This window comes from Callithrix jacchus, chromosome 9 (assembly GCF_049354715.1).
Source record: "Callithrix jacchus isolate 240 chromosome 9, calJac240_pri, whole genome shotgun sequence".
NCBI lineage: Eukaryota > Metazoa > Chordata > Mammalia > Primates > Cebidae > Callithrix > Callithrix jacchus.
In genome coordinates, this window is record NC_133510.1 from 68,082,976 (window position 1) to 68,099,321 (window position 16,346).

The window sequence follows — 16,346 nt, forward strand, 5'->3', positions numbered from 1 at the left end:
ATGTTGGCCAGGCTGGTCTCAAACTCCTGACCTCAGGTGATACCCCACCTCGGCCTCCCAAAGCACTGTGATTACAGGCGTGAGCCACCGTGCCAGCAAAATAAAAAAATTTTTAAAAGGTCAGCGGGACTTAATTGTGAGACCTCTGTAAGCCATGGGCAGTGTTTGGATTTTTCACGTGTGTATGTAGTAAAAGGCACACGACATAAAATGTATCATCTTCACCATTTAAGTGCACAGTTTATTGATTTTAAATGCATTCACGTTATTGTGCAGCCACCACCACTACCCAGCTCCAGAACTGTTTTTTTTCTTTTTGGTTTTTCTTTCAATTTTCTTTTTCTTTTTCTTTTTCTTTATTTATTTAGATGGAGTATTGCTCTGTAGCCCAGGCTGGAGTGCGGTGGCGCAATCTCGGCTCACTGCCACCTCCGCCTCCCGGGTCCTTCTTCAAACAATTCTCCTATCTCAGCCTCCCAAGTAGCTGGGATTACAGGCACGAGCCACCATGCCCAGCTAATTTTTGTATTTTTTACTAGAGGTGGGGTTTCACCATGTGGGCCAGTCTGGTCTTGAACTCCTGACCTCATGATCCACCCACCTCAGCCTCCCAAAGTGCTGGGATTACCGGCATGAGCTATTTTTATTTATTTATTTATTTTCTTTCTTTCTTTCTTTCTTTTTATTTTATTTTTTTTTTTTGAGAAAGAGTCTTGCTCTGTTGACCAGGTTGGAGTGCAATGGCTCAATCTCAGCTCACCACAACCTCTGCCTCCCAGGTTCAAGCAATTCTCCTGTCTCAGCCTTCTGAGTAGCTGGGATTACAGGTGCCCACCACCACACCCGGCTAATTTTTCATATTTTTAGTAGGTATGGGGTTTCACCATGGTAGCCAGGATGGTCTGCTTCTCATAGTAGCTGCCATGTCAAGAATAGATTGAGGAGAGTGGTATAGAAAGCAGGAGAGCAGCAAACATGATGGCTGCAGTGACCATGGGGATGGAGAGAGAGAGAGCTGGCAGTACCTGCGGATCTGCTGATCGTAGAAGGGGAGAAGAGGGGGAATCGTTAGAGCAGCGGGAGGGATGCTGGCACCATGTACTGACATGAGGGAGGCTGGGGGCAGATTTGTGGGGGAAATCCAGAGCTCATTTTGGGCATATGTTGAATTTTCTGTTTTGTTTTGTTATATCGAACTGAGCACAGAAAGTCAACACCAGAACAAAAGTATGCCAAATTGCAGGGTTTATTGCCGGCAACCACGGAGGACTCATGTCTCTCCAACCTGTGGCCCCGTAAAAGAGGGTGACAAGACCTTTTATACCTGTAAAATCACCTTCCGGGCGGAGAGGAGGGTGAGGGGGTTCTGGACATTTCGAGGGCCAGGGTACTATTTGACATTCTGATTGTTGTTTAAGGGGTTCACAGATGCTGAGATTAACATTCATTTACACATCGTCTGGGTAGGGGTGGGATCTATAGATTTTTATTTACTGGGCACCAGGATGGAATTATCTGGGGGTGCTTCCTCTGGTAAACAAAGGCCAGCAATTCTGGCATTTACAGATAAGAGAAGGTATGCAGCTTTACCTCAATTTGCATCCTGTAAATGATCTAGCAATTTACAAAAGCCAAGGTTAGCAGTCATTGTGAGGAGAATGGAAACAGCTTTGTTCTTTATAAAATGGCATTGTACAGGTTCTAACTCTAGGCCAGCTATATCACAGTTCCATATCCAAGTGAAGATGGCGAGGTCAGGAAGGAAGCCACGGGAGCCATCTGCATGTAGTTGATATTTCAGATCATGGGACTGAGTGTGGTGTCTGTGTTGGGGTCCTGGGGTCCTGTGGACTTGAGTTGTGAGGAGTGAAGCTGGGTTGGGGTAGTGGGGTATTGAACTTAAGTTGGAAGGCTGTCACCGGTGGAGGGGACATGAGAGTGTGCTCACCGATGCAGCCATGCTCGGCTCTGGTGTCCTCAGTTTTGGGTCTGCCCAGTAGATCCTGGGGTGGGACAGATGGAGGACTGTCACAAGAGGCATTTCTGAGGAGAGTTGTCTCCCCAGAAGGGCTTGAGGCCAGAGACTGGGAGCCTCTCTGGCTGAGAATCCCTGGCTCTGGCTGCACCGGACTGGAAGGAAGGTGTATGGGAGAAAGGCTTTGTAGTGCTTGGGGCCCCCTGAGGTTCACAGCTCAGTGCTTCACTGTCTGTCACCACAAAACCCACTTCCTATGACGTTTTGTCCCTGGGTTATCTCCCCTACCGTGAACTTCCTGTGAGAAGAAGTGAGGGGGGACGGACTCTCGGGGGAAACAGCAGCTGCCCTGAGGAGCCTGGGCTGCCTCCCTCCTTCCTGTCAGGCCCAGCGCTGGGGCTGCAGGTGCCCTAGGAGTCTCAGAGGGCAGGACTCAGACCAGGCTCCTCCCTGCCCAGAACAGCATCTGGCACCTGGCAGCATATTGGCAGACATTTGCAGAGTGAGTGCTGGGCTGAGGCTGCCTCATGAGGCTAATTTTTATTCCTGAGGTTCTGGCCTCCAGAGATAAGAGGCCTCATTCCTGGCGTGAGATACAGCTCCCTCCTCGGATGATCCCCTGAAGAATCCATTCATAAGATCACCTTGTTGGGATCCCCTGTCTACCCAGTAGGATCAAAGAAGGAAACAGCTGGCCAGGCCCGGTGGCTCACGCCTGTAATCCCAGCACTTTGGGAGGCTGAGGTGGGTGGATCACCTGAGGTCAGGAGTTTGAGACCAGCCTGGCCAACATGTTGAAACCCCATCTCCACAAAAAATTAGCCAGGCATGGTGGCAGACACCTGTAATCCCAGCTACTCTGGAGGCTGAGGCAGGAGAATCGCTTGAACACAGAAGGCAGAGGTTACGGTGAGTCGAGATTGTGCCACTGCACTCCAGCCTGGGTGACAGAGTAAGACTCTGTCTCCAAAAAAAGAAAAAAAGATTAAATAAGGATGATTAAATGAGGAAGTCACCATGAAGACACCTGCCTCACCCACACGGGCGCACACTCCAGCTCAGTGCCGGGTTATTGTGTGCATGTGTGCATGCATTTGCGGGAGATCAATTGCATGCAACCCCTAAGCTGCTTGATTTCAGGACCTGCAGTTTGTAGAATGCTGCATTCAGGGAAAGGCCCAAGCTCTGGGCTGATCCCACAGTCCAAAAGGGAAAGGACACACTCACAACTGTCACATCTGTCCCCCACATCTGAAACCACAGGCAACATCATTCTGCAGAGAACAGAACCATGGCAGAGATAAACCAAGATGGCAGTTAGTAAAACATAGTACATTTTGGAATACGGTCTGTTTCGAGATGGACTGTTTCAGAATAGAGCTATTGTTGGTTTGTTTTTTGTTTTTTTGTTTTGAGGTGAGTCTCGCTTTGTCACTCAGGCTGGAGTGCAGTGGCATGATCTCAGCTCACCACAACCTCTGCCTCCCGGGTTCAAGCGATTCTCCTGCCTCAGCCTACCGAGTAGCTGGGATTACAGGCATGTGCCACCGCACCTGGCTAATTTTGTGTTTTTAGTGGAGATGGGTTTTTCCATGTTGGTCAGGCTGGTCTCAAACTACAGACCTCAGGTGATTTGCCCACCTCAGCCTCCCAAAGTGCTGGGATTACAGGCTTGAGCCACCACGCCCAGCCTGATATTTGTATTTTTAATAGAATCAGGGTCTCACCATGTTAGCCAGACTGATCTCAAATTCCTGGGCTCAAGTGATCTGCCTGCCTCAGCCTCCCAAAGTGCTGGGATTACAGGAGTGAGCCACTGCGCCCAGCCAGAATAGAGCTATTGTTAATGCTCTAAGGATTTCAGACTAAATTACAGGGCCATGAAGTAAATCCCTCTTTGAAAGGTGCTGGAGGTCTCAGTAGAGACATCTTCCCTTCAAAAAGCTTTCCCACTCCCCAAATCCAGGAGAGTTGGCCCTTGTGTGGGACCCCCAGCCCACCACGTCCTCTGTTGGATCACAGATCACCCACCCTGGAATTGCCCGTTTCCTGGTCAACCTTGCTTTTGGATGGCTTGTTCCTTAGAACAGATAAGCTGGCTGGGCTGGCCACTGTACCTGGCCCATGGTAGGCGCTGGGTGCAAGTGTTTTCTTAATGTAATTAAAAAGCTGCTGGGCATGTTTTCACCTTAAAGAAATCTGCAGAGGAAGTTACAGAGGGAATTAGAGTCAGACATCCTGCTGCTGATCCAGCAAGCAAGGAGTGAGTCACCGTTTGTGTTTGGTTACTGTGAAGCACCTGGGAGACAGGGAATCCTAGACACTGGAAAACAGTGCAATGGAGCTGCGGAATTGCAGCTGTGGAAGATGGTGGCTAGGGTGGAGAGACTGAGGGAGGCATCTGAGAGCCTTTGTCAGAAGTTTGTACTTGAGCCAGGTGCAGTGGCTCATGCCTGTAATCCTAGAACTTTGGGAGGCCAAGGCGGGTGAATCACTTGAGGCCAGGAGTTTAAGACCAGCCTGGCCAACATGGTGAAATGCCATCTCTACTAAAAATATAAAAGTTAGCCATGTGTGGCTGCGCATGCCTGTAATCCCAGCTAATCGGGAGGCTGAGGCAGGAGAATTGCTTGAGCCCAGAAGGTGGAGGTTGCAGTGAGCTGAGATCACGCCACTGCACTCTAGCCTGGGCAACAGAGCAAGATCCTGTCTCCAAAAAAAAGAAAAGAAAAAAAAAGTTTGTACTTGATGTGTGACCACAGAAACACAACTCTAAGGTGTGTCCCTGACATTAGAGAGGGTGCCCAGGTGCCCAGGCATGGGATCCAGCACTGCAGAGCCAGTGCTCTGGTGAGGCGGGTTCGACCACAGACCAGGCTCCTTTCTTCCCCTCCTCATCTTCCCTGTTCACTTCCTTCCCCAGCTCTGGCTTCTGTGGAATGGCTCAGTGCCGCAGGTGTGGGAGGGTTAAAATTCGGGCCTGCTGGAGGCCTGAGAGCCCCTGGGTTGGTGCCCACAGGGGATTGGGTATCCAACAAAGTGATGGACTGGCCACAATGATGCTGTCCCTTCCAGAGCACTTAAAGGAGAAGCTGGAGCAGTACGTGAAACAGCTGCAGGTGGTGAGGGTGGTGCGGCAGGAGGAGCGGAAGGGGCTGATCACTGCCCGGCTGCTGGGAGCCAGCATGGCACAGGCGGAGGTGCTCACGTTCCTGGATGCCCACTGTGAGTACCAGGGTGCCAGCCTGGGTGTAACCTGGAGGCTCCCTCCCTGCCAGAATGAGCTGGGGCCGCAGCAGGAGCAAAGGAGGCTTGGGACTCACTCCAGCTTCATCTACCCCTTTCTCACCCCAATCCCAAGGATGTTTCATCAAGAGGCACAAACAGCCCTAAAACAATTGGTGACCCCAAAATCACCGGAAGTGTACTCTGGGGCCCCAGACACTCATCCCTCCTTTGCCCTCCCCATCTGCACCTTGTTCTGAGCTCAGCCCCTTGGAGAGGCCTCCTGTTAGGACTGAGAACTGGCTTGTTTAGGGCTTTCTTATAGGGCCACATGGAGCCAGGAAGGCCTCCCTCTTGCCCAAAACCAAAACACTGCCCCACTGCTGTGGGGGGTGAAGTCTTTTCCCTAAGAGTGGTGATATATATCAGGGAAAGCTCTAGACTTGGAGTCAGAATTCTCGGTTTACATTCTGACCCTGCCACTAACAGCCTCAGTTTCCTCATTGGTAAAATAGGAATGAGGATACCAACCTTACCCAACAGAACTATTACTCTCAGCGCGAAATGAAGTAACATATGCAGAAGCTGGCTGAAAATCTCAAAGAGCTAGACAAAAAAAAAGAGATAATTATTCTACAACTGGGGCTGAAGCTTGACATGCAGATGCCCCTGGGAGAGGGAGCACTCTCTTCTGAAATCCACACATGAGCCAGGAGGGCTGATCCAATGGGCAGACTGGGACCCTGAAGATACCATCCAGGGCTTCCCTATGCTTTTGGGTCATCTGAGTGGACCACGCTACTCCTGGGACCTCCATTCTCCCTGCCAAAGCTGCCTCCGCCTTTGGTGGCAGCAGGGTGGTAGGAAGGTTTTAGGAAATCTGTGTGCTCCCTGCAGCTGTGAGGCTTGCTGTCCTTCTCTGCCTGTAACCCAGGAGTAGGTGGAAGGTCTCTTACCCTCCTAGGCGTTCCCCCCAGGCTGTGGATTGGGCTCAGCTGTAGGTAGGACGCTGACTGCTGCCTCCTGGTTGGGACCTGCAGGTGAGTGCTTCCACGGCTGGCTGGAGCCCCTCCTAGCTCGAATCGCTGAGGACAAGACGGTGGTGGTGAGCCCAGACATCGTCACCATCGATCTTAATACTTTCGAGTTCGCCAAGCCCATCCAGAGGGGCAGAGTCCATAGCCGAGGCAACTTTGACTGGAGCCTGACCTTTGGCTGGGAAACACTTCCTCCACATGAGAAGCAGAGGCGCAAGGATGAGACCTACCCCATCAAGTAAGGACCGCAGCCTGGTGAGCCCCCAGCCTGGCCCCAGTCCTACCCCATTCCAGGAACCTGTGCCATCTCATATCAACATTTGTTAGGTGCTCTATCAAGCACTTGACATACTGTATTTCATCCTCACTCCCTATGAAATAGGTAGAGTGATGAGCCTGGTTTACAGGTGAGAACTCTAAGGCTCATAGTGATAAACACTGACCTAAGATCATGCAGCTAGCGTCAGTGAGCAAGAACCCCCTTTCCGGCCTGTCTGGCCCTAACTGTGGCACTGCACGGCCTCACACCATGACAGTTTGCTCTTATTCACCACTTACTGTGTGCCAGGGACTGAACTGGGCTTTACATTCTTCATCTAGTTTATTCCTCCCTACACAGAAAAGGACATGGTCCGTGCTTGCAAATGGGGCAGGAGATGTGATGGAGGCCATAGTGGAACAGTCTCTGTAATAAGAGGGGGTAGTGTGTACCCCCAGGTCACTGTCTTTGTAAAGACTGAGAATATACTAAAAGAAAATAGAGTTAAAACCGCATCTCTACTAAATATAATAAAAATTAGCCAACCGTGTTGGCGGGCGCCTGTGATCCCAGCTACTCAGGAGGCTGAGGCAGGAGAATTGCTTGAACCTGGGAGGTGGAGGTTGCAGTAAGCTGAGATGGCACCATTGCACTCTAGACAAGAGCAAAACTCCATCTTAAAAAAAAAAAGAAAGAAAGAAAATAGACACGTTTTCTGTAGTGTGAAGTTTGTAGCAGTTGCCCTGAACTTTGGTGAAGGGCCAGATGATAAATATTTTGGGCTTTGCCAGCCACATATTGTTTGCTGCATATTTTTCATTGTTTTATTTATTTTTTATTTTTTTACAAACATTAAAAAATATAAAAATAATTTTTGCCCCAGAGGCTTCTAAAAACAGGCAGGGAGGCCAGATTTTGCCCTCAGGCTCTGGTATGCCAGCCCTTGGGCTGTAGGGTAGACAGTTGGAAGTCAGCCCACTGTTTAATGCCCACTGGACTCACCTTCCCCTTTTACACCCACCCCGTCCTCCCCTCTCCATGCTGCCTGTTGATGTTATTGGAGACCATAAGTGTTAGGGTTTTTTGTTTTTGTTTTTTTTTTAGATGGAGTCTCACTTTGTCACCCAGACTGGAGTGCAATGGTGTGATCTCAGCTCACTCCAACCTCCACCTCCCAGTTTCAATCGATTCTCCTGTCTCAGCCTCCTGAGTAGCTGAGACTACAGGTGCACACCACCATGCCTGCCTAATTTTTGTATTTTTAGTAGAGACAGGGTTTTGCTATGTTGGCCAGGCTGGTCTTGAACTCCTGACCTCAGGTGATCCACTCACCTCGACCTCTCAAAGTGCTGGGATTACTGGTGTGAGCCACCATGCCCAGCCTGTAAGTTTATTAACAGTTGTCTCAGACAAACCAAGTTGAGGAGTGACTTTTAGCATAGCCTGTGGTTTGGGATTATTTGTGCCATTGTTATCCTAGACTGGCCAGGATGCTTAAGGGTCAACTGAATATACATCAGGGATGGAGGGAAGCAGAGGTTGGAGATACAATAGCCAGAGATAAGAGGGAAGGTTTGAAAGGTGGAAAGGATTAGTGCTTCTTCCTCTCCACGTGCCCAGAATCCTAAAAAATGCTGCCCATGCCAGACACAGTGGCCCACACCTGTAATCCCAGCTGGATGAGAGGCTGAGGTGGATTCGGTGGATTCCTTGAGCCCTGGGCAGCATAGCAAGACCCTCCCTCTTAAAAAAGAAAATGAAAAGAAAAAAAAAAACACCTGCTCAGAGTCCTAGTAGAAAGGAACTCAGATGAATGCCACAGGGAGAAATCCCCCGGATCCAGAACAGCTAGCTGCTCTGTCTCCATGAGGAGAGAAGGAAAGGAAAAGGCAAAAGAGAAAAAAGAAATTGGAACTTCCCACTGACCCCAGGCTTGTTTCATAGATGCCTTTTGTTTGCTGTGCACAGCAGCAGATCCCCACCCCCACCACCAAGCCAGTGACCAAGCACACAGTGGCACAGTCAGAGAGAGGGCACCTGGCCCCCACCCTCACTGACGTCACAGGCTTCCATGTCCAAGGCCCACACGACTGGAAGACAAAGCTGCAGTGTTTGAGGAATGAATCTGCTCTGTGACCCACATGTCCCAGTAGTGTGCATGGCTTGCCGAGGTTCTTCACGTATCGTCCTCCCAGGAGGACTGCTGACAGTCCCCTCCCAGCCTCCCATGTCAAGCCAACCAGAGCCTAAGAGGAGCAGCAGAGGACCCGGGGGACCCTCGGGGTAGGCCAGGACAGACAGGGTGTTTACTAGGGTTGCCTGTAGTTGTGAATTTACAGTGAAGCTTCCCATGCAGGGTTTGTCCTCACAGCTAATCCATCAGTGGCTTCTTGGTCTAGGAGACCCTCTCAAAGACAGGACTCAGGGCCTGTGGGGGAGGAAGCAGTTGGCTTCCAAGTGCTCCTCTGCAGTTCCAGCACTCCTGGAGCCTCTCAGGGTGCTATTTGGGCTGGTTTAGGACCGCTGGGAGAGGCCAGAACCAGTGACAGGAAGCCAGCCTGAGCACAAGGGTTCCCCAACTGCAATTCCTTCCAGAAAGTGGCCACAGGAGCCAACTTCAGGGAGACAAGAGCAACCACAGGGTAACACCAGGGTCAGGCTCCTGGGTAGTCACCTCAATGGATCAGCTGAATGAACAGTGATGGAGCCCCAGCTATGTGTAAGGCGCCTGGATAGGTTCTGGGGTTACAGACGTTTCCGTACCTTCCTGCATGGTTGTACCACATGAAGGCGCCCACTGAGGGCAGCAAAGCCCTAGCCATGCCAGCCTGGCCCAGACACAGACGCCAACAGCTGATGACTGTGCTCCTGGCCCTGTCTCCCCAGCCCCACCCCGACATTCCATCTCACTTATACTTACCTAAGGCTTAGCCCAGCCCCTCTTAGGAGCAACCTGGTATTGAAATTCTAGGAATTAGATGTTTTTGTCAATTTATCTTGAGTCCACACTTCCCTGCCTTTGTCTGAAAGCCAGAATCTTTTTATAATCTTCTAAATGTTCCCTATAGCCCAAATGGAGCTTGATCTCACCTGACTTCCCACCGTTGCCAGGAGCAACTGGCAACTTCTCCCCAAATCTAAAGTTTCTCATGCAGTATAAATCACCGTGGCTAGGCGCCTACTAAAGCTGTGGCTTTATAGTCCCTGAAGGGCCAGGACCCTGAAACAGAATGAAGTCAGCCCTGCTGATAATATTCATTCATTCATGGTTTGAATCCTGCCTATTTTCAAAAACAATTCCACACAGCTTCTGAAAGCTGAGTATCTCCTGGACTCCAGGCACTTTGCTGCCAAAAAGTAACTAATGGTACCTTTAACCTCGGCAACTAGACTGAGCTCTGGGGGAGTGGGGTCTTTCTCTATTCTGTGTGTCTACCATGTAGCACAGGACGCAGTGGCCAGGGTTTTGTGCATCCTTGGTTGAATGAATGAATGAATACCTTTTAGAAGATAATTACGTATTTCCTTGACCTGGTCCTAGAAGGGGAACAGGACACAGTAAAATCTAAATGATGAGTGAGTTAGTGGACGAGGGGCTGCACGTCCTGAGAAAGAGGAAAGGAGGAGGAGGTGTGTGAGGAGGGGATTCCACAAACAGCTTTCTCTACCAGGCGTGGCTCCTCCTCTCCCATAACACGCACACGCTTCTCCCTCTGTCTCTCCAGATCCCCGACGTTTGCTGGTGGCCTCTTCTCCATCTCCAAGTCCTACTTTGAGCACATCGGTACCTATGATAATCAGATGGAGATCTGGGGAGGGGAGAACGTGGAAATGTCCTTCCGGGTGAGAGTGAAGAGGGCTTCGGGGGAAACCACAACATCCCAGGGGACAGCTTGAGAAGCGTCTCTCAGGCAGCGGTGGCATCAGGGATATCCCATCTGGCAGCGGTGGCATCAGGGATATCCCATCTGGAACTGAACTGGAAAGGGTGGCTACTTCCCGACGTGGCCGTACCTCTTTTCTGCTCCCCTCCCTGTCCATGATAGTGGGGCTTGGGCAATCAGCTTGGACAGCTCAAAACAAATTACTGGGCACAACTTCTCAGAGGGAAGGAATAATAGGGGTAATGAGGACTGGACATCTGGGGACTAGGGACTCTTACACAATATCTGAGGGGAAAGGGTTAGGGTGAAGATAGAAACAGGTCTGTATGTTCACAACTAGGGCAAGAAAAAAAGAAACTTACCAGTAACCAGTCATCATCCTTTTTCTGGAAAAATCAGGCTCCCTTTCCCAGTTCAAAGGACACATGCCCTGGTAACCTTTGAAGTTTCTCTACCTATGCTCAACAAGCCCTTCATAATGGTCAGAGAAGATGGTGGCCCCAACTCTGGTGGACCCCAGAACTCTGAGATATTACAGGAATTATGCAAATCAGGATTAGGTCAGGAAGAAAGGATTGCCTCTCCATGAAACCTACGCAAATCCCCATACTGTGGAAAAGTAATTAGTAAGCAGATGAGCTCATTTATGAAGTCACCTCTCACAGTCCCCGATGCATATTAAGCACATAATTGATGCCTGCTGTTACTAAAATGATGATATATTTCTGTTGCTAACAACATACCTTCCCGTCTCCCCAAGAGAAGAAATCAGTGGGAAGGATGTCTTCAGCTAGCCCACCAGCATAGAGAGGGGTCACCTGCCAGTCACCCCAACTCCCAGTAGCCCAATCCTAGGGTCCTCAGTGAGCCTGTGACCTCCGTTCACTCTGCTAGGCAGCCAGTGTGCTAAGGGCCCAGGTGGCCACCACTGGCCATCTAGCAGCCAACTATCCTTGCTATTAACACGCTGATGCTCTGGTTTGAGAGAGCTTGAGTTTCCAGTAACACTTGAGTAGGCTGATAAACTCATACTTCCAGGTCAAAAAGCCAAGTGATCAGAGCTCAGAGTAGGTATACAGGCATAGGTAACAAAAATTAACCAGCAGGCTTTTCCCTAAAGTGGGCTCTGATAAACATAGGACCCAGCAGTCTCCCTTTGCTTAAGTCAGAGTGAACATAGGACCCAGCAGTCTCCCTTTGCTTAAGTCAGAGTGAATCATCAGAATGCCTGGGATTGTGTAGTCATAGCCTAGGAAGAAGCCTGGTCAGTGTCCTTTTTTCCAGGGAGAGAGAGCAAGTCCTTGGACCTGGGGTCCAGTGTCCAGGAAATAGAATCAAGCTGCTTGGAGGGAGACTGTCCCACCCAGCCCGCTGAAGGCCTCATCCTGTCTCCTTTCATCAGGTGTGGCAGTGTGGGGGCCAGCTGGAGATCATCCCCTGCTCTGTCGTAGGCCATGTGTTCCGGACCAAGAGCCCCCACACCTTCCCCAAGGGCACCAATGTCATTGCTCGAAATCAAGTGCGCCTGGCGGAGGTCTGGATGGACAGCTTCAAGAAGATTTTCTATAGGAGAAATCTGCAGGCAGCAAAGATGGCCCAAGAGGTGAGAGGAAATGGTTCTTAGACAGGTTTAAATGACCTCTCTGAGGTTATCTCAGAGGTTTGGGGTCATTAGGCCCAAACCCTGTTCATGGGTCTAATGGCTGGAGCCCACCCCATCGTCACCATCTGGCACTTCCCTTCATCCTCAGGGCCCCATGAGCTAAAGCCCAGGAGAAGGCCACGGGGCACAAAGATTTCAAAAGCTAGAGAATGTTGTCCCTACATATAGAGTCTCTTCATCCTTTAGGGGAAGGGAGGGAAAGACATTTGAGGGAGTTGTTCCTCTTACAGGAGGAATGGCTCTGAGAGCTTGGGCCCTGAGGAATGGGACATAATTGTCTGCACAGTCACAGGAGATGGACTGATAAGCAGGGGACCCCAAAGCTAAGGTGGGGGGTTGGGGTTGGATGTGAGGCTGGGCCAGTAGCTTCTACAGGTCCCGAGGGGGAATGAGCATGAGAGACAGTAGCCCCAGGTGCTCCATGCTGTCTGTGCTACTTCAGCCCAGAAAGGAAAATCAAAGACTGGTGGAACTGGCCGGGCGTGGTGACTTGCGCCTGTAATTCCAGCACTTTGGGAGGCAAAGACGGGTGGATCACCTGGGGTCAGGAGTGTGAGATCAGCCTGACCAACATGGTGAAACTCCGTCTCTACTAAAAATGCAAAAATTAGCCAAGTGTGGTGGCGGGTGCCTGTAATCCCAGCTACTAGGGAGGCTGAGGCAGGAGAATTGCTTGAACCCAGGAGGGGAAGGTTGCAGTGAGCCGAGATCACACCACTGCACTCCAGTCTGGGTGATAAGGTGAGACTCTGTCTCAAAAAAAAAAATAAAGACTAGTGGAACTGATCCTTAGGGGGCTGGCTTGGTTGACAGAAATCCTTCGGTGACATTTCGGAACGACTGCAGCTGAGGGAACAACTGCACTGTCACAACTTTTCCTGGTACCTGCACAATGTCTACCCAGAGATGTTTGTTCCTGACCTGACGCCCACCTTCTATGGTGCTGTAAGTCCTGAGAACCACCCTGTCTGCCCATCACCATAGCACCCCTCAGAGAAGTTCACGACCACTGACCCCATGAACGGATGACAAACAAGAATTGACTTTTACCCTGCACCCTCCTTTATCCAGGAGGAGGACTGAGAGGCCATGTTGGGGCTTCTAGAGATAGCAAAAAACCTTATAAAGGGGGAAACCACCCACAAGCAGTAGTCCTGAAACATTAGCATGTGTTAGAATCACCAGGGAGGCGCGGTAAAACCCTAGGGCCCATCCCCAGAGTTCCTGATTCAGAAGGGCTTGGGGGAGATCTGAAAACCTGCATTTCTCACAAGTCTCCAGGTGAGGCTGCTGGTCCAGGGCCCACACTCTGAGAACCACTGCTTATAAGGAAACTCCCACATGCTGAGGGCTTCTTTCAGGAACCTGGCATCCTGGGAGATTCCCCGCTTGCCCCACAGAGGTGTCCAGTCCTGCCCATTCCAGCCTCTGGCTCTGCAGCTCACTTTTCTGTTAGCTCCAGGCATGTGGATTAATGCAGAGGAGAAAAATGACAGAGGGGAAATCCAGCCATGCAAATTTGTTACAGTTGACTGGAATTTGTTCCAGTAGGGCCCCATACCACACATGAGGAAACCCCTGACTGTGCCATCCTGCTTCCCCTCTCTTCTCACCCTTCTGCAGATCAAGAACCTCGGCACCAACCAATGCCTAGATGTGGGTGAGAACAACCGTGGGGGGAAGCCCCTTATCATGTACTCCTGCCACGGCCTTGGTGGCAACCAGGTATGCAGCCCACCCATCTCTAGAGCATCTCCTTTCCTCACCGGCTCCCTTTCTCTACCCTAAAGAGTCCTTTCCTGAGGACTTACGGGAAAGAGATACCATCCCAGGAAGCTTCCAGTCAGAGGAGAAGGCATAACACACACAAGGTCTGAAGATGGGATGTCCAGAGAGAATGAGGCATCAGTGCTGGGTGTGAGAAGGGGATGGGAGGGAGGGTTGCTCATTAGAGGAGGCTTGCTGGAGGAGGCCAGCTGCTGGGGTACATTTAGGGGTGAGGATCGAAAATGTTCGAGCACATCCCATTACCTATGCTCAACTTCTATCTTCAATGCATCCTCTGCCCAGAAGCTACCACTCTGATCCTACCACATCACAGCGCCCCCAAAACAACCACCTAGTAGTGACATCTCAGTTACCTGGCACCCTGGAAACTTACCCCATGCCCCAGCACTTCCCTGAGGCATAACTAGCAACCTCCTCATCCCCTACCCCTCAGTCTACTCTGAATGCCAGCACCTAGTAAGTGAGAGGCACTGAAAACAGCCAGAGTGGGGAAAGGAGTGGTGTGGGATGCTGAACAAGCCCACTGGCATATGCAAGTGAAGACAGTCATTCTAGAGCAGTTTCCTATACCACTGACCTGCAAGATGATTTCTGGTGGCGCGTTGGAGAACATTTTTAATTTTAATAGTAATTTCATAGCAAAAATAGAACAAGCATATCACATGATTTCACAGATGTTACTTAAAATGAGTCTAAGTTAAATTTAATTTTAATCTAATTTAAAGGAAATGTGATCAGGCACAGTGGCTCACACTTGTAATCCCAGCACTTTGGGAGGTTGAGGAGGGTGGATCACTTGAGCCTAGGAATTTGAGACCTGCCTGGGCAACACAAGACACTCCATCTCTATAAAAAAAAATTTTTTTAGATTAGCTGGATGTGGTGCCACACGCCTGCAGTCTCAGCTACTCAGGAAGCTGATGTGGGAGGATCGCTTGAACAAAGGAATTCGAGGTTGCACTAGCCTAAGCGACAGAGCAAGACCCTGTCTCAAAAAAAAAAAGAAAGAAAGAAAATATATTGGTCAGGTGCAGTGGCTCACACTTGTAATCCCAGCACTTTGGGAGGCCAAGGTGGGAAGATAACTTGAGTGCAGGAGTTTGAGACCAGCCTGGGCAACATAGCAAGACCCCATCTCATGAAAAAGAAATATATATATACATAATATATAATATAATATAAATAATATGTATATATATGTATATATATTAGCTATTCCAGTATAACCGTGATATGGTAACAATCCTGAAGGCAGCACATAAATGAGTCAAGTCTTGGCATGGCCTCACGTTCACTCTCCTCCCCAGGAGACCACGAATGGTTGACAGCTCAGGGCAGGTAGCTTTGCAAGGTTGGGGCCAAACTCTCCATTTGCTTCTCTTGTCTTGACTTCCAGTACTTTGAGTACACGACTCAGAGGGACCTTCGTCACAACATCGCAAAGCAGCTGTGTCTACATGCCAGCAACGGTGCTCTGGGCCTGAGGAACTGTCACTTCACTGGCAAGAATAGCCAGGTCCCCAAGGACGAGGAATGGGAATTGACCCAGGTGAGTCGGTGTCCATAAAGCTCCGAATCAAGAACTTCAGGCTGGGCATGGTGGGTCATGCGTATAATCCCAGCACTTTGGGAGGCCGAGGCAGGCGGATCACGAGGTCAGGAGTTTGAGACCAGCCTGGCCAACACGGTGAAATCCTGTCTCTGCTAATAATACAAAAATCAGCTGGGCATGGGGTTGTGCACCTGTAGTCCCAGCTACTCGGGAGGCTGAGGCAGGAGAATTGCCTGAACCTGGGAGGTGGAGGTTGCAGTGAGCCAGTCCCGCCACTGCACTCCAGCTTGGGTGACAGCAAAACGGGGGTTAAAAAAAAAAAAGAGCTGGGCGCTGTGGCTCAAGCCTGTAATTCCAGCACTTTGGGAGGCCGAGGCAGGTGGATCACAAGGTCAAGAGATCGAGACCATCCTGGTCAAAATGGTGAAACCCCGTCTCTATTAAAGATACAAAAAATGAGCTGGGCATGGTGGTGCGTGCCTGTAATCCCAGCTACTCAGGAGGCTGAGGCAGGAGAATTGCCTGAACCCAGGAGGCGGAGGTTGCGGTGAGCCGAGATTGCGCCATTGCATTCCAGCCTGAGTAACAAGAGCTAAACTCCGTCTCAAAAAAAAAAAAAAAAAAGAAAGAAAGACAAAAAGAACTTGAGGCCATATTGGCCCCTCTGTATTTTCTTCATTTTCTTCCTGAGACGCCATGGGGTAGAGTAGAGCAGTGTATAAGGTAGGTGAGTGTGGGCATGGCCACAGGCAGGGTTCTTGGGGCTTAAAGGGTATTTGGTGATGACTGATGTAAAGATGGGGTCAGAGATAATGGTTCGTGGCTAGCTCTGCCATGGCTCAAGCATTTTTAGGCTGAACCCAATTAGATGAAGGTGAAGAGTCATTCATGGTTCCTGTTTGTCCTCTGTGTCCCGGACTCAAAGCTAGGCACTCATACCTGGGTCTGGTTGATCTTTCAGAG

At 50.1% G+C, this 16,346-nt stretch overlaps 1 protein-coding gene across 4 annotated transcripts in view; it reads left to right on the forward strand.

Annotated features, from left to right (window-relative positions):
• GALNT6 (polypeptide N-acetylgalactosaminyltransferase 6) overlaps positions 1 to 16,346 on the forward strand; it is a 40,618-nt gene that overhangs the window by 21,500 nt on the left and 2,772 nt on the right. For all 4 annotated transcript variants that reach the window (XM_002752479.6, XM_035256740.3, XM_035256738.3 and 1 more), the window contains 7 exons: positions 5,051 to 5,200; positions 6,241 to 6,475; positions 10,222 to 10,339; positions 11,783 to 11,983; positions 12,857 to 12,988; positions 13,667 to 13,768; positions 15,228 to 15,380. In XM_002752479.6, coding sequence (XP_002752525.1) covers positions 5,051 to 5,200; positions 6,241 to 6,475; positions 10,222 to 10,339; positions 11,783 to 11,983; positions 12,857 to 12,988; positions 13,667 to 13,768; positions 15,228 to 15,380 — 1,091 coding nt within the window. The remainder of the gene's footprint in view (positions 1 to 5,050; positions 5,201 to 6,240; positions 6,476 to 10,221; positions 10,340 to 11,782; positions 11,984 to 12,856; positions 12,989 to 13,666; positions 13,769 to 15,227; positions 15,381 to 16,346) is intronic.